We start from the raw sequence: 26852 nt of genomic DNA, 5'->3' as shown, positions 1-26852 counted from the left end.
TCGGTCCAGGTCTTTCAGGCATACTATGCCTCCTCCTCCTCCCACCCCTCCTCCACCTCCTCCTCCGAACTACCATCCGTGGGCATGGCGCCATCAGTCGCTAGCTCTAGGCACAGCAGCAGTGCCGTCGCTAAGCGACAGCAGGCGGTGCTCAAACTGCTGAGCCTAGGCGATAAAAGGCACACCGCCCAAGAACTATTACAGGGCATCACGGCGCAGACTGATCTGTGGCTGGCACCGCTGAACCTGAAGCCAGGCATGGTTGTGTGTGACAACGGCCGTAACCTGGTGGCGGCTCTGCAACTCGGCAGACTGACACATGTGCCATGCCTGGCCCATGTGTTAAATCTGATAGTTCAGCGTTTCCTCAAGACATACCCCAATCTGTCTGATTTGCTCACGAAGGTGCGCCGTATCTGTGCGCATTTCAGGAAGTCCAGCACAGATGCTGCCACTCTCAGGGCAGCGCAGCGCCGCCTCCAACTGCCCGCTCACTGACTGTTGTGCGACGTGCCCACGAGGTGGAATTCAACATTAACCATGTTATCCAGAGTTTACCAGCAGCGCCGAGCGATTATAGACTGCCAGATGTCAACTTCCACCAGAACTGGTAGTCAGGTCAGTCAGCTTCCTCAAGTCTACAATGAGGAGTGGACGTGGATGTCTGATATCTGTCAGGTGCTGAGTAACTTCGAGGAGTCAACACAGATGGTCAGTGGCGATGCCGCCATCATCAGCCTCACCATCCCGCTGCTTGGCCTGTTGAAAAACTCTCTGATCAGCATGAAGTCGGAAGCTTTGCGCTCGTCACAAGAGACGGGGGAAGAAGATTCCCTTGTTGATAGCCAAAGCACCCTTAGGTCTGTTTCTCAGCGCATATCGGAGGAGGTGGAGGTGGAGGAGGATGAGGAGGAGAATGTTGGCGAGACACAAGAGGGGACCATTGTTCAGTCCTTCAGCGTGTATGGGCAGAAGAAGAGGAGTTGGAGGAGTTGGAGGAGGAGGAAATGGACAGTCAGGCCAGTGAGGGGAGTGAATTCTTACGCGTTGGTACTCTGGCGCATATGGCAGATTTCATGCTAGGCTGCCTATCCCGTGACCCTCGCGTTCAAAGAATTTATTCCAGCACCGATTACTGGGTATTCACTCTCCTGGACCCACGGTACAAGCAAAATCTTTCCACTCTCATCCCTGGAGAGGAAAGGAGTGTGAGAATGCATGAATACCAGCAGGCCCTGGTGCACAAGCTGAAACAGTATTTCCCTTCTGACAGTGCTAGCGGCAGAGTGCGTAGTTCTGCGGGACAAGTAGCGAGGGAGAGTAGGTGAGCAGGCAGCTTGTCCAGCACTGGCAAGGGTACGCTTTACAAGGCTTTTGCCAGCTTTATGTCACCCCAGCAAGACACTGTCACCTGTCCCCAGTCTCGGCAGAGTAGGGCTGATCTTTACAGAAAGATGGTGAGGGAGTACGTAGCTGACCATACCATCGTCCTAAATGATCACACAGCTCCCTACAACTACTGGGTTTCAAAGCTGGACATGTGGCACGAACTGGCGCTGTACGCCTTGGAGGTTCTTGCCTGCCCTGCCGCTAGCGTGTTGTCCGAGCGGGTTTTCAGTGCAGCTGGTGGCATCATCACCGATAAGCGTACACGCCTGTCGTCTGACAGCGCTGACAGGCTGACGCTTATTAAGATGAATAAAGCCTGGATTTCTCATAATTTCCAATCTCCACCAGGTGAAGGAAGCTCAACGTGAATAATTTATGCACTCCTCCTCCTCCTCATTTTCCTCCTTCTCCTCCTCTTTGTACACTAAAGCAGAGGAAACTGGCTATTTTTTGACAGGGCCCACTGGCTCTAGCTATAGTACTTTATGCATTTAATTTTTCTGGAGGGCCACCTACCCGGTCCTCTGGTTTGAAAACTTTTTTGGACTGCCACATACAGGCACTCAATCTATTTCATTTTTCTGGAGGGCCACCTACCTGCTCCTCTGGTTTGAAAACTTTTTTGGACTGCCACATACAGGCACTATCCAAATTAAATTGTCTCCATAGAAGCCTCCACACGTTGTCTCCATTGCTACCTCCAAAAGTCGTCCATATAGCTGCCTCCATACATCGTCCCCTTATCAAACGAGGTGTGTCAGGCAGAAATTTGGGTTGTTTTCATGAATTCCACATCAAAGTTGTTAACTTTGTCGCCACCCTGCTGTGTTATCCACAAAATATACTGGCAAACTTTTATCATTTACCGATATTATTTCAGCGCTTCTTGCGCATCTGTTTACATTCCCCTCACCCGCCATATCCCAAACTTATAAGAACGCTACTACACTTGATCTTATACAAAAGGTTCTTAGAAGTGCTGTTTGGGGAGTAGCCTAGAGACAGGGGCTTGGATTGGCGAAAGCTCGCCTGGCAGCGGAGCGCCAACTCCATCCCAAGATCCAACTAACATAGTTTTAACTGCAGCACCTTTAATCTACTACTAGTTCACTGCCTCCATAATAATAATAATAATAATCTTTATTTATATAGCGCCATCATATTCCGTAGCGCTTTACAAATCATAGGAAACAAATACAAATGTAATGTAACAGAGCACAACATTTGTATGGAACAACAGGAGTGAGGTCCCTGCTCACCAGAGCTTACGGTTTATGAAGATGATGGGGTAACACGAGGTAAAAGAATTTTTAATGGTCAAGCCATTCTTCTTAGGGAATAGAACAAAATATAATAAATGGAATTGCTGTCGCTTGAACCACTCAGCCGTCATCTTATATACCAGGTCCAGGGTGAATGGGACTGCAGAGAAGTCTGGTGCCTGTTGGTTGCTGGATAACAGATGGGAGGACGACACAGGACGGGTTAGTAGAAGAGTTAAAACTTCATGCTGTTAATGAGTGTTATAGGCTTGCCTAAAGAAATGGGTTTTAAGAGCACGTTTGAAACTTTGGAGGTTAGGTATTAGTCTGATAGTCCGGGGCAGAGCATTCCATAGAATTGGTGCAGCTCTAGAGAAGTCTTGGAGACGCGAGTGGGAGGTCCACACTAGGGTAGAGGTTAATCTAAGATCACTGGCGGATCTAAGAGCACGGGTTGGGCGATAGACTGAGATAAGAGAGGAGAGGTAGGGGGGTGCAGCATTATACAGAGCTTTATGGATGAGGGTTATTATTTTAAACTGTATTCGAAAGGAGACTGGCAGCCAGTGCAGCGACTGGCATGAACTGTAGGCATACATGGTCCCCTTATCAAACGAGCTGTGTCAGGCAGAATTTTGGGTTGTTTTCATGGCTTCCACAACAAACTTGTTAACTTTGTCGCCACCCTGCTGTGTAATCCACAAAATATACTGGCAAACTTTTATCATTTACCAATATTATTTCAGCGCTTCTTGCGCATCTGTTTACATTCCCCTCACCCGCCATATCCTAAACTTATAAGAACGCTACTACACTTGATCTTATACAAAAGGTTCTTAGAAGTGCTGTTTGGGGAGTAGCCTAGAGACAGGGGCTTGTATTGGCGAAAGCTCGCCTGGCAGCGGAGCGCCAGCTCCATGCCAAGATCCAACTAACATAGTTTTAACTGCAGCACCTTTAATCTACTACTAGTTCACTGCCTCCTTACATGGTCCCCTTATCAAACGAGCTGTGTCAGGCAGAATTTTGGGTTGTTTACATGGCTTCCATGTTAACTTTGTCGCCACCCTGCTGTGTAATCCACAAAATATACTGGCAAACTTTTATCATGTACCGATATTATTTGAGCGCTTCTTGCTCACCTCCTTTGGTTCCTCTCTGCCACCCATTGGTTTGAAGCCTGAGTCCATTTAGGGTATGTCGCCATGCCACTCTCTAGCCTGCCGCTGCCTCTGCATGCCGTCCCCTATAGTGTCAGGGTCAATTATTGGATGTTTTAGATGCTATCTAGCTTCATTCTGTCACTCGAGCATCGGGAAAAGTTCGTCTCGAATAACGAGTACCCGAGCATTTTAGTGCTCGCTCATCTCTAATGATAATGCTTATTCCTGGTATTTAACCCTGTAACGGAAAATAGCGCCCCAATTCAAAAAAGCTACTTTTTTACCATTTTGAAAAATATTAAAAATTCTATAAAAAGTGATCAAAAGCCCATACAGTCCTTAAAATGGTAGCATTGAATGCTTCATCAAAAGCTGCAAAAAAATAACCGATGTATGAAAAAGTTATTAACGTCAGAAAATGGCAAAATGAAGAATTTATTTTTTTGTACAGGTTTTCATTTTTGTAAATGTTTGAAAGCATTATAAAACCTATACAAATTTGGTATCCCTGTGATCACACCGACCCAAAGAATATGGTAGAGATGTCATTTGGGGTGCACAGTGAAAACCATAAAATCCAGCCCACAAGAAAATGGTGCAAATGGGTTTTTTCACCATTTGTATTTTTTTTCTCTGCTTCCCAGTACACGACATGAAATATTAAATACTGTCGCTATGAAGTGCAATTTGTTATTCAGAAAAAAAGCCCTCATACAGCGATTTACATGGAAAATAAGAAAGTTATTTTTGAAGGGGAGTAAAAAATGGAAATGCAAAAAAAGAAAATGGACCTCGGCAAGAAGGGGTTAAACTGCTAATTTGCAAAAATATGGAAAATTGCACATGTACATTTCAAAACGACTTGCTACTTGTGTTATTGTATCACACATATATCAGATTATCAGATATCAATTAAATACATTTACATTTGTGGCTGTAAAGTGTAAATATCAAGTTGCATGTAAACTTATGCAGCCCAATGAATGTAGGTTGAAATACAGTAAATTAACTTTTTTTTAGCTGAAGCTAGGCCTACCTTTGGGGCTTTGACGGTTTTTGCGTTTACATCTTTTGCTTCCTTTCTTTATAAAACCAAAACTTTTCCATCTTTATAAGGGCGTATTTTCTGCCTAACAAATTGTATTTTCTAGTAACCATATTTTATTTTCCATGGCATGTACTAGAAAGCAGGAAAAGAGTTCAAATGCAGTGAACTTGACGGAAAAAAACATTTTTGCGCCATTTTATGGTGGACCCTGTTTTTACAGATTTCACTTTGCACTCCAAATGACACCTCCCCTTTTACGCTACCAAATTAATACAGGTTTTATTAGGTTTTTAAAAAAACCTTTTTGCATGACGTGATGTTGTTTTCGTTGATACCATTTGTGGGAATGTACAACCTTTTGTTCACTCTTTATTAGCTTTTTATATGATGTATAATGGCAAAAAAGTGCAGTTTTGGACATTTGGTGATATTTTCCATTATGGGGTCAACCACAGAGAATAAATATATTCATACATATATATTGATAGATTGAGATTTTTGGGATGCAGTGATATTTAACATGTTTATGATTTTTACTGTTTATTTTTATATCAGTTCTAGGGAAAAGGGGGGTGAGTTGACCTTTTTTTTTTTTTTTTACTTTTTTTTACCATATACTGCCCCTGGCAGTCAGGACCCAGTCAGGTGGGCATACAAATTCAAATAACAAATATTCAGTGAAACCGGAATCATAGACACAGTAATTTTACAAGTTGTTGCTTGGAGGTTCCATTGGGTGAATAGCTAAAATACTTGCCAGTACATGTGCCGGTTGTTACTTGCGTCTTGTAAAAGGTTGACACAATTATCAGTGCAGGCAACAGTTGTGGGTGTTAATAGCAAGCAACCAGCCTGTATGGAGAAGGCTCAGTCTGTGAGCCCTTTCCATACACCCCTTGTTGCGTTCCAAAATACTATTACCGTATATACTTGTGCATAAGCCGAGTTTTTCAGCACAAAAAAATGAAAAAAAAAATAAACTTCTATACTCACCCTCCGACGGCCTGATGCTCCACGCGGCTCCCCAATGTCCCCGATGTCAGCGCGTCCCGTCTTCTTCTTTCATCTGTCTTCTTTCTTCTGTCATGGACGCGGCCATGTTTTCTTCCAGCATGCGCATACTATGACGTCAGCAGCGGCCGCATCATAGTATGCGCCTGCTAGAAGAAAACATGGCCGCGTTCATGACAGAAGAAAGAAGAAGAGCCGCAGGGAAGAAATCATAAGGTAGTATATGAGTTTTTTTTTTTTTTTTTTAAGCATAGGGGGGGGGGGAGCAGGATGTATATTACCAGGGGCTGCCTGTATACTACTGGGGGCTGGCTGGCTGTATACTACTGGGGGCTGGCTGGCTGTATACTACTGGGGGCTGGCTGGCTGTATACTACTGGGGGCTGGTTGTATACTACTGGGGGCTGGCAGGTTGTTTTTTTCTGCTGGGGGCTGGCAGGCTTTATACTGCTGGGGGCTGGCAGGCTGTATACTGCTGGGGGCTTGCAGGCTGTATACTGCTGGGGCTGACAGGCTGTATACTACTGGGGGCTGACAGGCTGTATACTACTGGGGGCTGACAGGCTGTATACTACTGGAGGCTGGCAGGCTGTATACTACGGGGGGCTGGCAGGCTGTATACTATGGGGGGCTAGCAGGCTGTATACTACATGGGGGCAGGCTGGCTGTATACTACATGGGGGCAGGATGACTGTATACTACATGGGGGCTGGCTGTATACTACTGGGGGTTGGCTGGCTGTATACTACATGGGGGCAAGCTGGATGTATACTACAGGGGGCAGGCTGGCTGTATACTACATGGGCACTGGCTGGCTGTATACTACTAGGGGTTGGTTGGCGGTATACTACAGGGGGCTGGCTGGCTGTATACTACTAGGGGCTGGCTGTAAACTACATGGGGGCTGGCTGTATACTACTAGGGGCTGGCTGTATACTACATGGGGGCTGGCTGGCTGTATACTACTGGGGACTGGATGGCTGTATATTACATAGGGCTGGCTGGCTGTATACTACTGGGGGCTGGCTGGCTGTATACTACTGGGGGCTGGCTGTCTGTATACTACTGGGGGCTGGCTGGCTGTATACTAAATGGGGCTGGCTGTATACTACTGGGAGCTGGCAGGCTGTATACTACTGGGGGCTGGCACGCTGTATACTACTGGGGGCTGGCTGTATACTACTGGGGGCTGGCACGCTGTATACTACTGGGGGCTGGCAGGCTGTATACTACAGGGGGCTGGCAGGCTGTATACTATGGGAGGCTGGCAGGCTGTAACTATGGGGGACTGGCAGGTTGTATACTACTTGGGGCTGGGAGGATGTATACTACATGGGGGCAGGCTGGCTGTATACTACATGGGGGCTGGCTGTATACTACTGGGGGCTGGCTGTATACTACATGGGGGCAAGCTGGCTATATACTACAGGGGGCAGGCTGGCTGTATACTAAATGGGCGCTGGCTGGCTGTATACCACTAGGGGTTGGCTGGCTGTATACTACATGGGGGCTGGCTGTATACTACTAGGGGTTGGCTGGCTGTATGCTACATGGGGGCTGGCTGGCTGTATACTACTGGGGTCTGGCTGTATACTACTGGGGGCTAGCAGGCTGTATACTACTGGGGGCTGGCAGGCTGTATACTACAGGGGGCTGGCAGGCTGTATACTATGGGAGGCTGGCAGGCTGTAACTATGGGGGACTGGCAGGTTGTATACTACTTGGGGCTGGGAGGATGTATACTACATGGGGGCAGGCTGGCTGTATACTACATGGGGGCTGGCTGTATACTACTGGGGGCTGGCTGTATACTACATGGGGGCAAGCTGGCTATATACTACAGGGGGCAGGCTGGCTGTATACTAAATGGGCGCTGGCTGGCTGTATACCACTAGGGGTTGGCTGGCTGTATACTACATGGGGGCTGGCTGTATACTACTAGGGGTTGGCTGGCTGTATGCTACATGGGGGCTGGCTGGCTGTATACTACTGGGGTCTGGATGGCTGTATATTACATAGGGCTGGCTGTATACTACTAGGGGGTGGCTGTATACTACTGGGGGCTGGCTGGATACTAAATGGGGCTGGCTGTATACTACTAGGAGCTGGCTGACTATATACTACTGGGGGCTTGCTGGCTATATACTGGGGTGGGGACTGTAACCAATGCATTTCCCACCCTTGGCTTGAGTCAATAATTTTCCCCTGTTTTTGGTGGTAAAATTAGGGGTCTCGGCTTTTACTCGGGTCAGCTTATACTTGAGTATATACAGTAAGTTAATTTGTAACTTGTAGCAGCGTTACACAGGTTCCTTCCAAGAGGGGAAAGTTTCCATTAAGGTAGTGCCAAAACAGTAGAATCTGAGTGGCATCTTTACAAAACTGACAGCAGCATGTCTGTGAGATTAAAACATTGCAAGGTTATAAGATGCATTTTAACAATGTCAGCCATAGATTATAACTAGCAAATATAATAAAAATAAGGAGGACACGAGAGGCTATTAACACTGCAAGCTTGCCCCAAGCTATGTCTCTGAAAAGGTGTATGCCTCAGAATGTTGTACCATAGTAATGAAATCAAATACATTCATATACAATGTGATAATGGACAAACAAATGGAAATTTTGATCAGATTTTGTCAGAGATTGAAGTTGGAATATATTTGTTATTCTGTAGAATTAAAATAAACATGGGAATTAATAATACTAGTAGATGATGCTATAATCAAAGCTCATACTGAGATCCATTTTAGCTCTGAAGCTGACCTTTATCATCTGCGCCACATAACTCTCTGGACCAGTGTAATCTGTCTTGTTCTTCACTCTCACCAACACGATGAAGTACAGATAATTCCAGATATTGTGCTCTTCCTTAATGTGCTCCTCAAAGGACACGGTCTTATTGTCAAATTTATCTCTCTCCAGTCCTGCAGAAGTGAATAAGATTCCCATTTTACAAGAAGATAAGAGTATTATTAGTATGTGTGACATTTAGACAGTCTTTAGTGCAGCTTTACTTGTGATAAATCATATTTAGAATCTCACTGGGGAAACTGCATGAGACAGACAATGTTTACATTATATAATATATACGATCAATTGAATCACTTTTACACTTAAAATGTAAATAGTAGAGTTTAGTAAACAGCACTAACTATGAACCATAAAACTAAAAAAGAATTAAAATTAAAAAGCTATTTATGCGTCATGAGAACCTAGTAGGAATACTCAGCTCTCCCAGCAAGGGTTTTGGTTTCGGCTTTTTTATTGTCACCATTTGAGATCAATAATGGTACCCGTCAGGGCTACCCATTATCTCCAGTTATATTTGCCCTAATGATGAAGCCTTTGGCGGAGAGTATTAGAACCAATTCTGAAATTACTGAGAGAGGGGGGAAATATCAGTGGGAGGGGGGGGGGGGGGGTAATTTCCTTGTATGAGGATGATCTCATCATCACCTATTATGACCCTGAAAAATCACTTTGTAAACTGTTACAAATTTTGAGGTGCTTCTCCAACTTGTCATATTATAAATTGAATATAAGGAAATAGCTTAAGTAGCTCTCCCAATGAATATCCCACCCAAACTGTGTCATGAGATTACGAAATCTCTAGGTATAATTTGGAGACCAGAAGGAAAAACTTAGCTGAACTAAGGATAAACCTTAAAGCTGACTTTACGAGGTTGGGAAAGATGCACTTGTCATGGATGGCTAGGATCCAATACTGCAAGATGACAGCCTTACCAAAATTCTGTATATCTTCCGATGTCTATACAGGCAGTCCCCGGGTTACATACAAGATAGGTTCAATAGGTTTGTGCTTAAGTTGAACTTGTATGTAAGTCAAAACTGTATATTTTATAATTGTAGCTCCAGACAATTTTTTTTTGCCCCAGTGACAATTGAAGCGGATCGTCAGAGAGGAGGTGCTGCAGCAGGGGTGGGGGGCGTGTGTATATACCAAGGTTCTCTGGACGGTGTCAGATCAGATCTCCCTTAGGCACCGAACTGTTCTCGCTGTTCTACAGCTAGATATCACGCTGTGTTCTAAGTGCTGAACATAGCAGCAGCGTGCACCGTGCATACAAAATCATCACTATGTGCAGAGGGAATGGGGAGCGAGCAGCAGCAGGCAGAGTCGTCTTACTAGCTGTAGAACAGCGAGACCACTCTCCAAGTTCAGTGCTTAAGGAAGATCTGATCTGACACTGAACGCCACTGATTGGACGGTGTCAGAGAACATGGATGCTAGATCAAAGTAGGTCCATAGTTGAAAAACTGTGGAATGAACATTCACCTGGAGATTATTTGACATACACAACCCTACACATTTTAGTACATCATGGTTGTAACAGTCACCAGCCATGACAACATGCAATGACACTAATCTTTAAACAATTTATGAATGAAATGATCCATTTTTCATCACACTATCAGATGAAAAATTATAGTTCAATAAAAGGTTTATTGAGGAAAGAAACAAAAGATCAACAGTTACTCATCACATACAGCAGGAATATAATCTACAAAAAGTGGATGATACAGGTCAATTGTCCTGAAATGTTCCCAAGTATATATAATCAGAGAAATACAGACATACTGAAAAATAAAATGAAAAAATCAACAGGATCAACAAATAAGAGAGAAGATTACATTTTTACACAGATAACGTGCTAAAGCATCAATTTTTTCACGTTCACCCTATTGTCAGCAATGTTAATGCTGGACATTACCATTTTAATGAAATTTCATCTAATGTTGATCGACCAGACAGCACCTTTGCACAGTCCTATAGTATTCGGAGACTAAACATCAGTCGTTTAGGGCAGTACTGTACTACAAAGTGTCCATTTTCATAATTTATATGGATATGACTACAAATGTTTGCCTCAGGAAGCTTTGAAACTTTGTCAGGCTAACATTTTAGAAATCATTTTTAAGCACGTGATCTAATTATGGATATTTTAGACTAGTTAAAGTCCATTTTACCATGTGTTTTTTTAAGCCCTTCAAGATCAAGGTTTTTTTTTTACTCCACTCCTTCCACAAGCCATAACTTTTCAATTTTCTTTGTTTACAAATCTATTTGAGAACTTTTTATCTGCCAGAACAATAGTACTAGTGGCATTATTCAATATTCTGTGTAATGTTGTAGAGTTGTAGAGTTGCACCATATGCTGAAGGGCTTTATTTTTATGGCTTTCAATGTATTGTTGAGATGACACCTCTGATTTATTCTTTGGATCAGTATTTTTGGAGTGATACCCAATTTACTTACCGTAGTTTAGTTATATTTTTTTACCTAAAAGTTTAAAATCCTTGCATTAAAAAGAAATGCCTTGCGTCACCATATTCTGTCAGCTGTAACCTTTTCATACCCTCAGTGGATGAGGCAGTGTAAGTGTCATTGTTTGTGGGATGGGAGGACAATTTCATTGATATCATTGTAAAAACTGTGGGTTCATTTATCAGAACATTTGTGCGTGTCTTTTCTTTTTTCCCCCAACTTTTGCACTTGTTTGATTTATCCTAGAGGTCGATATATCAGGCGGTGTGTCTATAGGGCTTTTACTACTGTTGAACAAAAGTCTCAAACTCTACTTCAACTTCTTTTAAAGTTTTTCCTATGCATGGTCAGAACTGGAGTTGATTTGCAACTTTTTAACCAGGATTTGCACCACATTTGCAACTTTTTCATACCTTCAGATCTGGATTTTAAAGATATATCAGATGCAAAACTGAAAAATTCCTGCACGGCTAGTTTTGCTAGGCGAGTGGAAAAGTCGCAAATTTATGTGCACTAAGAGGAAGCTTCCCTGAGCACACTCTGCCATAAATCCCTAACTGGTGGAGGGCTGCAGTGCATCTCCCTACTGCATCTCTGTAACTCAACCACATTGATCTTGGGGTTCTTCTTTACCTTTCTCACCAAGGCTCTTCTCCCACGATTGCTTAGTTTAGCTGGACTCCATTGAAAGAGTAGAACCATAGAAAATGGACAGCATGTGAGTTCAATATGAGTCACAGCAAGGGGTCTGAATAAGTTTTTTGTCTTTAATAAAGATGGGATACAGAGTGCACATTAATGAGCATAAAAAAGAACTTTTGTTGATCTTAACAATTGGCTGCAAGGAAACAATGAAAAGGGTCTGAATACTTTCCATACCCACTGTAACTGCTGGAGTAATTTCTCTGCTATTTCTTATTTTATGTTGTTTTATTTGACTAGGTGCGATCAATTTTTTAACTTGGCCAAAGGTTAAAAGGTTATCTAGGATATGCCAATATTTTTTCGAGGGTGATATATATATATATATATATATCTTTGTGTCTACTGTTCTACTTTGTAATAAAATTCAACAAAGAATCCGGCTGTTTTAGGGGATCTTTGACTTTCGGGATTAAACATACATGCTTCTTGCGTAAGTGCTTTACATTTACCATAGGTACTATTCTGAAGGTGACCATTTCCTCAAAATTGTGTTTTAAATGTTTTTTCTTCTCTACAATTTTTTTCTAACACTCTTATATTGGCTAAAAGGTATATTTTATTTCCATTTTTTAAATTGGAGCTTTCATAGTTAAGATAACTATTTGTATCCACTTTCTTAAAATATTTGTAATAATCTGGCTTTCGTTCCTTCAAATTTCCATATCTAAAAAAGTTATTTTCCAGTTGTTAAATTCTAAAGTAAAATAAATACCCCAGGTGTTATTATTAACATATTCTACAAATGACAGAGCTTCCATTTGGACCCTTTCGAAACGAAAAGCAGGTTGTCAATATACCTTCTGTATAGATTAATATATTTTCTAAAAAATTATCCGATGTTGTATATTGACACTCCCCGTTGTTGTAAATACAAATGAAGGCCATAAGAGCAAAGTTATTTTCCAAAACCAGACTTAGAATCATTATTTGTAAGTCTTTATTATTATTTGTAAGGTTTTTACCAATAAATGAACATATCAAGTCCATAATCTTTGGACCCAATTGTCAGTGCCAATGTCTTTTTACATAATTTCCTATATATGGGGGTTGCACCCTTCACTTTTTGGATCCCTTTTTTTGCATATGTACCACCATCTAGAAGGATAATGAGACGTGGAGGCGACTCCTCGTTATACATAGTAAACAATAAGACAGTGTTGTGCCTTCCAGAACAACAAGTCCAGGTGAGCAATAGCTCAGGGATACAATTGCCACTGATATGAGCATTAAGGATAATCTTGCTATTGGAAGTACTATTTTCTATTTCTTCACATCTCTCCTATTAGAGGCACGGCACTGACAAGGGAAGGTACAGGATCACCACAGGAGCACCATTGAAAGCATGTATAAGCTCTTTTTTGTTTTCTTACCCCCCAGTTATTTGACAACCCCTTTAAGTGGCTCCCAGCTGTATTGGCAACCAATCAGCAACCCTGCTGATCACCCATCAAAGATAGAGGTGCTGTTAGTTGCACCTAGCAGGTTGACTGCTAAGGATACTGGCAGATGTCAGCTGTGTATACACTCTCTGCATATGGAGAGAGTCTGTGAGCAATAGATATTCTTAGCGGGCAAAGAGCACATCACAGAGACCCTAGACTGGGGTAAGAGATATTGAAACCAATACCAAAACTACCTGCTGGGGGGTCATCTTACGCATTACAGCATCTTACAGGACAATTTATATCAGCCAGCTAGTATTTTACCTATGATTGAGAACTTAATAACTTGAAACATTGCACTGCAAATATAAATTTATGCTGGATGGTCCAATCCTTTCTTCTCACAGTTGCAAGGGTCTTAAAAGATCTGAGGGCACTAGCCGCAATGCATCGAATGTTGCATGTTTCAGAAAACACAGGAGAGATTCCTACCTATCTAGTGATATAGAGCTCATTGTGGCCATCATACTAAAACAGATTTTATCAGTAATAGTATGTATAACATATCCATAGAATATGCAATAAATAATAGGTTGGGTCCCACCTCCTGGATCTGCATCTATCTGAAACATGGGGGGCAGGTGACCCCCTTCACACAGGTGGGCAGAATGCAGAATGCAGTAATACTCGCCTCTATCCTCAATTCATTCCCTGTCCTCTTAGTGTAAAAGTTGAGGTGTGATGATGTCACTTTATCATGCCTCCTGCTCTAGGCTGCAGTAATGAGCTGCTTGAAACAGGAGACTCAATGTAGTGATGTCATCACCTCCTGCAGATCACCTCTACAGTGCCTAAATCTATCTGGGGCTGTAGGACACAGAGTTGATATCTCACTGCGACATGTTTAAAAAGAAGGTTTAAGCATTGTAAATTGAAAATTTTGCTAATTTACATGTCTGTATTAAGGTGAATGGGACGTATTGACTTGAGGGGAGAAGACATTTTTGGGATATATTTTTAGGGAATTTTTTTAATATATATTTACCGGTATTTTCGTTTTTCTTTTTACTTTCTGCCCCTCAAACTGTAACTGAGTTCCAGATGAAAAGGGGCTACCTAGCGGTGACAATTGGTTCAATTTTGGCTAGACCCAGACCTGGACCCAGACCTGGAAATCACATGTTTAGTCAAAGTCTCTATTCTGTGAACAGAGTTGCAAGTACCACTTCTATCTTGTCCCCAAGGGTCCCCTGCAGCTAGCCTGTAGTGAGGGCCTGGACATTCGGCTGCCCAATTGATCAGTAAATATACTATGGCGTGGGCCTTAGGGACCCAGACCACCCATTTAAACATATCATACACAGTTTGAAATAGCAACTTTTCTACATCACATACATGGGCTTACTGAGACTTGTTTCTTACCACAAATAAAACATGTAGTCTTCAGGACTTCTTCTTTCTTTTGTTTCTCACTCCTTAAGTCAGCAAAGGTATCAATAATAACACCAAAAATTAGGTTCAAAACGATTATAATAACAATGAAGAAGAAGAGGAGATCATAGATCACACGAGCTGGGAACAGGGATTCCTTTTGAAAGAAAAACAAATACAAGACATAAATAAAGTCAGTTTTAGCATGTAGCAATCATTAAACTAGACTTTTACAACAACTGGTCATTTATTACTATTGTAGCTGGGTGGTGTAGGAATGTCTCTTTGGAGCAACATAGTAGGATTATGGTATGCACTTAATGGACCTGCATCTTTTTACATCCAATCTAATTAGATTAACTGCACAGAACCAAAACCAGAACAAAGTTTTTTAAAAATTAAAAGCTTTAGTGCAAAATCTATTTTGCTAGTTCTCCTATTCTGACACAAATAACTTTTTCATACTGCAGTGTAGAAAACTGTGTCATTTTTGCAAAATAAGCTGATGTTTTAATTGCTACCATTTTGGGAACTGCACAACCTATTTGTCACTTTTTATTCAAATTTATATGATTTGAAATGGGAAAAAGTGGAGATTCAACATTTAGGTGCTATTTTCTGTTCACCACTTGTAATAATGGTTTTTATATTTTGCAACCAGTCGTCCTGTCCCTGCAGCTGTAAAAACCAGGTTTCACTGTAGGGATTTTATTGGGCAGGTGATGAGAAGCCTGGCTTTAGCCACACATACCGCTTAGAATTAACACCAAAAAGTTCAATCTTCATCTCATAAGACCAGAGAATATTATTTCTCATAGTCTGGGAGTCATTCATGTGTTTTTTTTTTAAAAACTGTGTGCAAGCTTTCATATGTCTTGCACTGAGGAAAGGCTTCCGTCGGCACACTTTGCCATAAAGCCCAAACTGGTGGCGGGCTGCAGTGATAGTTAACTTTGTTGAACTTTCTCCCATCTCCCTTCTGCAACTCCGGAGCTCAGACACAGTGATCTTGGGGTTCTTCTTTACCTCTCTTTAACCAAGGCTCTTCTCCCACGATGCTCTTAGATCCTTGAGTGCTGCAGAAATTCTTTTGTAACCTTGGCCAGATCTGTGCCTTGCCACAAGTCTGTCTCTGAGCTCTATGGGCTCATGTGCTCTGACATGTACTGTAAGCTGTGAGGTCTTATATAGACAGGTGTGTGCCTTTACTCATCAAGTCCAATCAGTTTTATTAAAAACAGATGGACTCCGATGAAGGAGTAGAACCATCTCAAGGTAGATCAGAAGGAAATGGACAGCATGTGTGTTAAAATCAATGTCACAGCAAAGGGTCTGAATACTTATAACCATGTAATATTTCAGTTTTTTTGTTTAACAAATTAGCAAAAATATCAAAATTTCATTTTTTTTTTCAAAACATTTTACCAATTGGCTGCAATGAAACAAAGAGTTAAACATTTAAAGGAGTCTGAATACTTTCTGCACCCACTGTAGATTGTGTATAATGACAGTGAGACCTCTTCATACACCTGTAACCTATAACGTATAATTCCCCTCAAAATAAACTATTTGACAATAAGTTATATATACAGTATAATTAAAGATGGAATCTTTATACCATGGTGATAGCAAATTTGACTTTCTTACCTCTTTAGAAGGCTTTCTCAAAATGTCTCCCACACCTCCTCCATTTCGCAACCCATGATTAAGAACAGTAACAATGCACATGAGCAGTGTATCACAAGCTCTCTCTGTGCCATCATCCTCATCTAAAATGATTTACACATACAGAAAATATATCAGACACATCTAAAAAAATTCATAATTGATATTTACTTTAACTGTTTTGACACAGTGGGGGTCATTTACTAAGGGCCAGATTCGCGGTTTCCCGATGTGTTACCCAAATATTTCCGATTAGCGCCGATTTCCCCTGAATTGCCCCGGGATTTTGGCGCACGCGATCGGATTGTGGCACATCGGCGCTGGCATGCACGCGACGGAAATCTGGGGGCGTGGCCGAACGAAAACCCGACGGATTCGGAAAAACCGCAGCATTTAAAAAAAATAAAGTGTCGCGAAAATTGCACTTACCTTCACTCGGCCCGGCTTGGTGTAAGGGAACTTCAAGGGAACTTCTGCGCAGCAGCGCCACCTGGTGGATGTCGGAGGAACTGCCTTAATAAATCCTGGCCGGATCCGAATCCAGCACAGAGAACGCGCCGCTGGATCGCGAATGGACCGGGTAAGTAAATCTGCCCCAATATATTGTCATTTAACTTTGCAATTAGCACATAAGTTGCATTCCCATTTCACTTGACAGCTTTATATGTTTCTACAGAGTCTGCAGCTAAAGAGTGTTCATACCTCATTAAATAAGTTTCAAATATGCAGAGGAAAACTAAGAAAGGCAAAATAAAAGACACAGACGGAAAATGGAAGTATAACGTATTTGTGATTGCTGGGCTTAAAAAAATAATGCCATAACAGGTTTAGAGAAGTAATTCACCATATCACCATACAAGTATATTCACCTTCAGGATTATCAAGTATTGTTACTTCAGACGTACAGTCAGTTTGGTCCTTCCCACAATATTCTGCAAAAGAGTTTGATCCCACTGACTGAGTCATGGTAAGGGGAGCTGTGAAGGAACATAGTCATTCCAATTGATCTCATAGTTTTATAGCCCATCATCATGCATTAAATAACATTCATAAATAAAGCATTTACACTAATTGATATAAAAATCTAAATGATAATAACAGTTTCATACTATCGCTTTTCTCTTTCTCAGCAAATAGACTCTACAACTGACCCTGGGGAAGCCTATCCACTTCCATAATGAAGTCATCTTTCAAGAAAAGGAAGCCCACAATGGAGAAGAGGTAGACCAGGATCAGGGCAAGCAGGGCAGTCAAGAGGATCGATCGGCCATTTCGTGTTACACTCTTAATGACATTGAATAGTGTTTCTTCTCGATATATCAGGTCAAAAAGCTGTAGTAAGATTAAACAAGGATGCAATTAAGTCATTGTAAAATCAACAAATTAGAAATCAACCAAAACACAGTAAAGGCGGTCCCCTACTTAAGAACACTCGACTTACATACGGACCACTGGATATTGGTAATTTATTGTACTTTAGTCCTAGGCTACAATAAACAGCTATAACAGTTATCACAGGCGTCTGTAATGAAGCTTTAGTGTTTATCCTGGTTCTTATGACAATCCAACATTTTAAAAATCCAATTGTCACAGAAACCAAAAAAGTTTTGGCTGGGATTACAATGATAAAATATACAGTTCCGACTTACATACAAATTCAACTTAAGAACAAACCTACAGACCCTATCTTGTATGTAACCCGGGGACTGCCTTTATAACCTATTTATTCCTTGAAGTTATAAATAAGTTTGGCTTTAATGTGTATTTCTGCTCAGCATCCATGTGCTTCTCTCTTTTAATGACTTTGTTTGTTGCAGCTGCTTTTTAAAATCCCAAAGGCAATATCACTAGGTTTTCGAGCAGTAGACTAGGATTGCTTAATAGACAGGGCGCAAAGGAGAGGCGATGCAACTTCTTTTAAAGCATTAATGTTCAGTGTAATAAAACCTCTAAGCAGACTTTTTGCTGACCTGCATGAGAACAGCTATGATGTTGAATAGTTTCAAGTATCACTAAGTAGTTTTAGACTGGGCTTTGCACACATATACTTCTTCGTACAAAAATGTCTATACTTCTATGTCTCAAAAATGTATTCTAAACCCATAAGACTAACATTCAAACAATGGCATTCAGAGTAATATCTTTCCTCTACATAGATCACCAGTCACTTACCAAAATGCTATAAAACAGTTCATGGGCAAAGATTCCCAAAAAACTTGTAAGTATGTATGCCACATGATATAGAAACTCCATATCCATTATCATGGCCCTATAGCCACGGATGAAGGTTCCTCGATTTCCCACAAAACTTACTACAAAAACTATTTTGTTTGTCAGCTGTTAGGAATAGAAAAAAGGTTTACGTTAAAAGAGTTATAACGATGAATAAAAATAAGAACTGTAAGAAGACAAAATCTACAAAAAGAACAATACAGATGATAGATGCAGTAGATTATCTGGGAGCCACTGGGAGGCTCATATGGCTGCTATATAACACTCTATTATTACATTCTGTCTCTGACAGGTTGTGATAAAGAGCTGTATATTCACAATATACTGCAATACAGTAATATTGCAATAGATGGCATGAGTCATCAGACCCCCCTAGGGTATTTCAACCTAAAAAAGTAGTAAAAAATGAAATAAAATCATAAACATGTAAGGTATCTCCACACCCCAAAAATATAAAAATAATTATACTATGCAGTGAACCCCACAATGGACAAAACCTTCAAAATGTCCAAAAGGTTATACAGTTCTCAAAATATTATAATGAAATCCTTATCTTCCCACCAATGCCCTTTTCACTTTTAATTTTTGCTCCACTCATTTAAAAATTTCTAATTTTTTTATTTGACCTTGTTCAGAGCTGTATTAAGGCTTGTTTATGCATAGCAAATTCTACTAAATATTCCATAACATATATTGGGAAGCAAGGAAAAAAAATGTAAAAATTCTGTGAAATTGAAAAACGCATTTGTGCCATTTCCTCGTGAGCTCTGCAAGCAATGCTTTTACTGTCCGCTCTAAAGGACACATCTCCTTTATTCTTCGGGTCAATACGATCATAGGGATATCACATTCATATAGATTTAATTGTGTTTTCATAGATTTATAAAATGTAATCCCTTTGTATGAAAATAAAAACATCATATTCTGATGCTGATAACTTTTTCATACTACAAAGCATGAAGAGCTATAAAAAGTGTAAGTGTGGGGACAAGGTGTCCTTTCCATTTCTATCATTTTGAGGACTGTACAACCTATTGATCAGGTCTTTTCCATTTTTTTATGGCTAAAAAGTGGTGTTTCAGACATTTAACTGGCACATTTGCCACTGGGACATTGTTACAGATCTGTATAAATGAAAGGTCCTAGAGTCTTATATAGACACTAGGCTGTCATGTTTACAGATTCTCACTCCCAGATGATGTCCCAAGGAGCAACGGTTTGAACCAATATGACGATGCCCACCCACAATTGTGCCAACAAATTGCAGCAAACACCCATGCTGTATGGAGAGGGTTCAGCCCGGGTTTCACTTAACCCCAGTTTGCAGCAAGGGGTTAAACATTTAAGAATATTTAAACACAGTAAGAATATGTTGATGCAAAGACTTTTTTTCATTTTAAAACAACAAAACTATAAAAATATGATAGTCCCATGATCATACTAATCTGTAGAATAAAAAGGATGTCTTATCTGGACTGCATAGTTAAAGCAGAAAACAAGCCACCATACAGCTATGTGCATAGTAAAATAAAGAACTAAAATAAAGAAATAAAGAATAAAGAATCGGTATAAGAGGATGAATGATGTTGCCTCACATGGAAAACGCTTTGTAGGTATTACATTACTTGCAGATGCATTCTATATTTGTACAATTGAATTGAAAATACTAGTTGATAAACCTACAGTGCGTGTACCCAAAGTATTCAGACCTCTTTAAATTCATTTGTTTCATTGCAGCAATTTGGTAAGATAAAAAAAGTTAAGTTACTTAGGTATATAAAAAAACAAAACTGACTACTCACTATTCTGACGGCCTGGGCGGCTCCTCTTCATCTTGCATGCCGCAGGTCTACAATAGCTCCGTGGGCAGCGTCTCTTAATGCTTCACGTGATGTCAGCTGCTGCAAGAAGAGGCACTGCCCATGGAGCTGTCGTGGACCTGTGGCATGAAAATGAAGAGTAGCTGCCCAGGCCATAGGAGGGGCTGGCTATATACTAAAGGGGCTGGCAGGCTATATACTAGAGGGGCTGGCAGGATATATACTACAGGGGGTGGCTATATACTACAGGGGGCTGTGACACTCATTAAACTCATTAAACATGCTGTCCATTTCCTTCTGATATGATTCAGTTTTGTTTAACCCCTTAACGACCAGATCAGCTGTAATTTTATAAACAGCTGTGCAAATAGAGCTCTGAATAAAGCAGTTCTGCTCTCAGACACTTCTGGTAAATCTCTCCATAGACAAATGAGTGTGCCCGAGACAGAGGGTCTCTGGAATAAGAGTGCTCGAGATAGAGAGTCGCTGGAATGAGAGTGCCCGAGACAGAAGTTCGCTGGAATGAGAGTGCCCAAGACTGACAGTCACTGAAATGAGAGTGCCCGAGACAGACAGTCGATGGAATTTGAGTGCCCGAGACAGTGGGTCGCTGGAATGAGAGTGCCCAAGACCGACAGTCACTGAAATGAGAGTGCCCAAGACAGACAGTCACTGAAATGAGAGTGCCCGAGACAGACAGTCACTTGAATGAGAGTGCCCAAGACAGACTGTCACTGAAATGAGAGTGCCTAAGACAGACAGTCACTGTCTTGAATGAGGTGCCCGAGACACACAATCCCTGGAATGAGAGTGCACGAGAGCGACAGTCACTTGAATGAGAGTGCCCGAGACACACAGTCACTGGAATGAGAGTGTCCGAGACAGACAGTCACTGGAATGAGCGTGCCCGAGACAGACAGTCACTGGAATGAGAGTGCTTGAGACAGACATTCGATGGAATGAGAGTGCCCGAGATAGACAGCCACTGGAATGAGAGTGCCTGAGATAGACAGGCACTGGAATGAGAGTGCCCGAGACAGAGGGTCGCTGGAATGAGAGTGCCTGAGAAAGACAGTCACTGGAATGAGAGTGCCCAAGACAGATAGTAACTGGAATGAGAGTGCCCAAGACAGTGGGTCGCTGGAACGAGAGTGCCCAAGACCGACAGTCACTGAAATGAGAGTGCCTAAGACAGACATTCGATGGAATGACAGTGCCCGAGATAGACAGCCACTGGAATGAGAGTGCCCGAGATAGACAGCCACTGAAATGAGAGTGCCGAGACAGTGGGTCGCTGGAATGAGAATGCCCAAGAACGACAGTCACTGAAATGAGAATGCCCGAGACAGACATCCACTGGAATGAGAGTGCCTGAGACAGTGGGTCGCTGGAATGAGAGTGCTCAAGAACGACAGTCACTGAAATGAGAGTGCCCGAGACAGACAGTCACTTGAATGAGAGTGCCCAAGACAGATAGTCACTGGAATCAGAGTGCCAAAGACTGACAATCTCTGGAATGAGAGTGCCTGAGAAAGACAGTCACTGGAATGAGAGTGCCTGAGAAAGACAGTCACTGGAATGAGAGTGCCCAAGACAGATAGTAACTGGAATGAGCATGCCCAAGACAGACAGTCACTGAAATGAGAGTGCCCAAGACAGTCACTTGAATGAGAGTGACCGAGAACATAGTCAATGGAATGAGAGTGCCCGAGACAGACAGTCAATGAAATGAGAGTGCCCGAGATAGACAGCCACTGAAATGAGAGTGCCTGAGACAGACAGTCACTGGAATGAGAGTGCCCGAGACACACAGTCACTGGCATCAGAGACAGTCAGTGTCACTGACAGAGATGGTCAATGACAGAGACAGTCTGAGACAGTCTATAGATACATATAAAATATTTTTGTTAACCCATTCTATTTTGTTACAGCTAAGAGCAGTTATTTACTATCCCAGGCAATGCCAGGAGCTACAGCTAGTAGATCTAGCAAGGCATCAAGACCCCAACTAACGTTCAGAAGGGCCCCTACTCTGAAAAACATACTAGCCCCCTCGAAACTCTGCAATAAAAGAACTGACAAACCCAAACTTTGCTTGCTTCGTGAATTCAATGGTGCATATAGGTGTAATGGGGATAAATGTAAGACCTGTAAAATACTGCTACACAGGAAAAAGGAATTTACAGCAAACAATACAGGCAAGAAATTTCAGATCACCTCATTCATCAACTGCAGCTCTTTTAGAGTGCCCCTGCTCCCTACAATACATAAGCAAAACAACGCAGACTCTCGGGGAAAGAATGAATAGCCACAGAATCAAAGCATACTTTCCCAACATCTCTCCTACCTGCATCATATTGGACCCATGTCTCTGCTGTTCAATGCATTTTTAAAAAATATTTTTTTAATCAATAAAGTTCAGTGCATTTTTTTTCAATAAAGTTAAGAGCTTTTTATTTTTTTTCCAATAAAGTTCTGCACAATTTTTTTTTCTTTATATAGTCCAGCGCATCTAGACACCACCAATATACACTGTGCGTGCATCTGGTTACCCGGGACTTCCTCGCTACTATAGTAAGTACTGGCTTTCCTGTTCCGTTATCACCTAGATTCACTTACGCTTACATACATCTTCCCCCCAGGTACGTCTAGGCCGAGATTCCAGGACCTCACTATTCATCTCACTACCAATAGAAATCTCAAAGTACCCCGTTCTGCCCTGACAATTCCCTACCCTCCATATGCTTTTTTCTTTCCTCTGCCGTTCTTACCCCCACTTATTTGTGTACAATTGATCAGCCATCAGGTGCTCAAATCTTTGTTGGTCAAAGTGACCATTCACAACACCCAGGTCTAGCCAGGTAAGATTTTTTCCCGTCCTCCGTTTTTCATCTAACTATTCCCCACTTCCATCTTTTACTATCTGACTCATTTATCTATGTATGCATCCCATTACCGTCACTGCCAATTATTCTGAACACTATTTTTCCCTACTTACACTTTTCACAACATCTCCCTTATAACTTATAATGATCAATTTCTATAAAATCAATTTTCACTAATATCATTATGATGCCAGTCATTTTGTATTACTGTGACTTGTTGTCATATATTTTTATCTTTAGAATTCTTACTGTTCTTTTTGGTGTTAATTCTAAGCGATATGTGTGAAGAAAACCAGACACTGCTCATCACCTGCCAAACACAATCCCAACATTGAAACATGGTGGTGGCATCATCGTGCTATGGGGGTGGTTTCACCTGCAGGGACAGAATGACTGGCAGGAATTGAAGGAAAGATAAAGGCAGCCAAGTACAGAGATATCCTAGATCAAAACCTCTTCCAGAGTGCTCTGGACCTCAGACTAGGCCGAAGGTTCACCTTCCAACAAGGCAATAACTGTAAGCGCACAGCTAAAATAACAAAGGAGTGGCTTCAGAACAACTATGTGACCATTCTTGATTGGCCCAGCCAGAGCCCTGACCTATACCCAATTGAGCATCTCTGGAGAGACTTGAAAATGGATGTCCACCAATGTTCACCATCAAACCTGAGGGAACTGGAGAGCATTTGCAAGGAAGAATCGCAAAGGATCCGCAAATCCAGGTGTGTAAAACTTGTTGCATCATTCCCAAGAAGACTCATCAATGTACTAGCTCAAAAGGTGCTTCTACTCAATACTAAGCAAAGGCTCTGAATACTTGTGACCGTGTTTCAGTTTTTGATCTTTAATAAATTAGCAAAAATATCTACATGTCTGTCAAGAGTGTACAATAATGAACAAAAAAATTATTTTTTTGATCTTACCAATAGGCAGCAATGAAACAGAGTGAAAAATTTAAAGAAGTGTGAATACTGTCCATACCCACTGTTTATAAACAAAGAATACATGTTTCTATAAATTGAGGACTTTTAACTTGCACCTGACTTTGCAAACCTATATCAAAGTTACACTGTGCCTGAACGTATTACTAACTAAAGGCATGTGAACTCTAATATCTAAATAGCGAATAGCTAAAGCAAGAACAAGGGCAAAGTTTAAGTTTTCTTAAAATGTGTTCTTGTTTACTGTACTTTTTACTAAAATGAAGAATGTGATTCACTTACAAAATGTTATGGCACTTCCTTTTATGCACATGTAATTTTAAAAGTAAAAACATGAAGCCTTACATTCAGACCACCCAATATGTAGAGTGTTGGACCAATTCCCAGGTAATAGACAGAACGCAAAATCAATGCCACAATAAGAGGTCGCAGACCATAACGCTTTGTGAAAAGAGACATAACTGAGAAGCAAACCATGGCCCAGAAAAGAAGAGAGATTATAGGTGAATCCAATACTCCTAGGGAAAAAATATCAAAATCTTGTGTTAGGACAAAAATTATTTTTATAGTACATTATAAAAGTATTTAATCCATTTTTCTAGACAGACAACTTGTCTGCACAAAAATGCAGTGTGATATATTTGTTATAGAGCAAATGAAGTTGATCAGAGTAATATTGAGCTTAGTTAGAAAAGTTCTAGAAGATTTGCACCTTATTTGTGAAAATCTTGCTAGTTCTATACTTAGCCTAAATAAGTGGTCCTACTTTATGACTAACAATCATTTCAGTATGTGTGCTCATAGATTAAAGCCAGAGAAGCAAATTCCCTGCATATTTTAAGTTACGGTATCTGTCCCACAATTCATCTGGCCAATGATAAAGTTGTTAAATCAAAGTCCTCACTATTCCACTCCCTGTGCAGATCATAGTTAAGAGGAAAAAGAAAGCTATACACTGTTCAACTTCCTGTTAAAAAGACAGCATTGGAACCTGGAGCGGTCAGTGGATATGATATTATAATCTAGCAATCCCTCTTCCCTGCTCTAGGAAGCCAGTGATGCAAACATTATTCCAAGCCTTGGATAACAAGCAGTAGAGGGGGACATCTCCAGTAACTAAATAAAGGGGATTTGAAGACTCAAGTGCTATAAATGATATATTAAATGATATGTCTATTCTGTATGGATCTGATGTAATAAAACTAGTGTAATTAAACAACTTACCCATAGAAGTACCTTCTACGTATGGATAGAAAAAGGCTATAATTAGGTTAATGAAAACGGCCAGGTTGAAGGAAATAGTTCCCCAAAGAGTCATTCTACGTGAAAACCAGTATATCAATGGCATACCTGAAAAATATCCACAAACGACACAAAAGAATATTAGATTATGTACATAAATCAATCAATCATAGTTTGTACTCTAAGGCCATGTTATATGCATATCTATTTCATTTCTTCTCCCTCTTTCTCTAGAATGTACCTGTGCAGTTCATGTAGTTGGTGCACAGAAAGATATGCATTTACAGTGTGAAAATTTTGGCACAGTGGTAGTGGTGCCGCTATCGGTGAAACCTCTACTGTGTGTGTAAATACTGTAGTAAACAAAAGCGTACAGGTGTATTCCTTTGTAGAATGGATAGTTAAATTAATTATTAAAAAATTTTAAATAATAATTAAATTTACCAGCAGGAGAATATGTGACCAATATTGGCCACGATAACCTTTATGATTATGGTATTTTGTCTAAAAATGTTGCTGATTTCGGTCAGAATTGCCTTAACTAAATAAAGGCATAAATGCCGACAGTGTGTGACAATTGTTTTATTTTCATCTTTTTTTTATAGCAAAAGACATCTTGGGCCAAGTGCTGAAACCCAGGGGCGTAACTAGAATTGAATGGGCCCCATAGAAAACATCAAAATTAAAATTAATTTAGTGCCCTAACCCACCCCTTAATTGCCCCCAAATAGCATTAATGCCCCACATTTGTTTAGATCCTATGAATTTGATAATAACATACTTTCTGTATCAATTATCACGCTTTTTTAGATCTCTGCTTGCGGTCATTCACTATTTACTTCCAGTGGATAAAAAAAAAAAAAAATCAGTCCATGGTCATGTGATGTCACAGTAATCAGTGCCATTTGATATAACAAACCATGCACCAATGTGGTATCACGTGACCAAGAACATATTTCTATTCACTGGAATAGGCAAAGAGTGACAGCAAGCAGATATCTAGAAAATCATAAAATAGAAGCAGAAAGGGTATTGGAAATTATTTCATACAGGGGTGGATAAGACTGCCCTGGGCCCTGGGCTGTATGAATATTATTGCCCCTATATGTCTGGATTCACTTAATGCGTCCCTTCTGCCTGTTTTGTCTTTCAATCTGTGGTTTCAGGACCTTTGGACCTTCATAGGTGCTGAAATGTCTCTTGTATACATGTATATTGAGAACAGGAACAGATGTGTAAGGATTACATGGGTGAATGTTCTTCTCTGTACAAAGAGGTTTTGGTGGCCATGGGCCCTCTAGAAGGCTTGGCATCCGGGCTACTGCCCACACCGCCAATATTATAGTCAACTACTGATTTCAACATACAAATGTTTAGCACTAATTA

At 41.0% G+C, this 26852-nt stretch overlaps 1 protein-coding gene across 2 annotated transcripts in view; it reads right to left on the bottom strand.

Annotated features, from left to right (window-relative positions):
- ITPR3 (inositol 1,4,5-trisphosphate receptor type 3) overlaps positions 1–26852 on the bottom strand; it is a 253384-nt gene that overhangs the window by 14967 nt on the left and 211565 nt on the right. For both annotated transcript variants that reach the window (XM_072137166.1, XM_072137167.1), the window contains exons 49-56: positions 25449–25574; positions 24570–24742; positions 18519–18683; positions 17498–17678; positions 17216–17323; positions 16329–16450; positions 14673–14838; positions 8640–8800 (exon numbers count right to left, since the gene is read on the bottom strand). In XM_072137166.1, the coding sequence (XP_071993267.1) occupies positions 8640–8800; positions 14673–14838; positions 16329–16450; positions 17216–17323; positions 17498–17678; positions 18519–18683; positions 24570–24742; positions 25449–25574 (1202 nt within the window). The remainder of the gene's footprint in view (positions 1–8639; positions 8801–14672; positions 14839–16328; positions 16451–17215; positions 17324–17497; positions 17679–18518; positions 18684–24569; positions 24743–25448; positions 25575–26852) is intronic.

Source organism: Engystomops pustulosus, chromosome 2 (genome assembly GCF_040894005.1).
Source record: "Engystomops pustulosus chromosome 2, aEngPut4.maternal, whole genome shotgun sequence".
NCBI classification, from domain to species: domain Eukaryota; kingdom Metazoa; phylum Chordata; class Amphibia; order Anura; family Leptodactylidae; genus Engystomops; species Engystomops pustulosus.
Note: the sequence above shows the minus strand (reverse complement) of the source record. Positions and strands in the feature narration are given on the sequence as shown.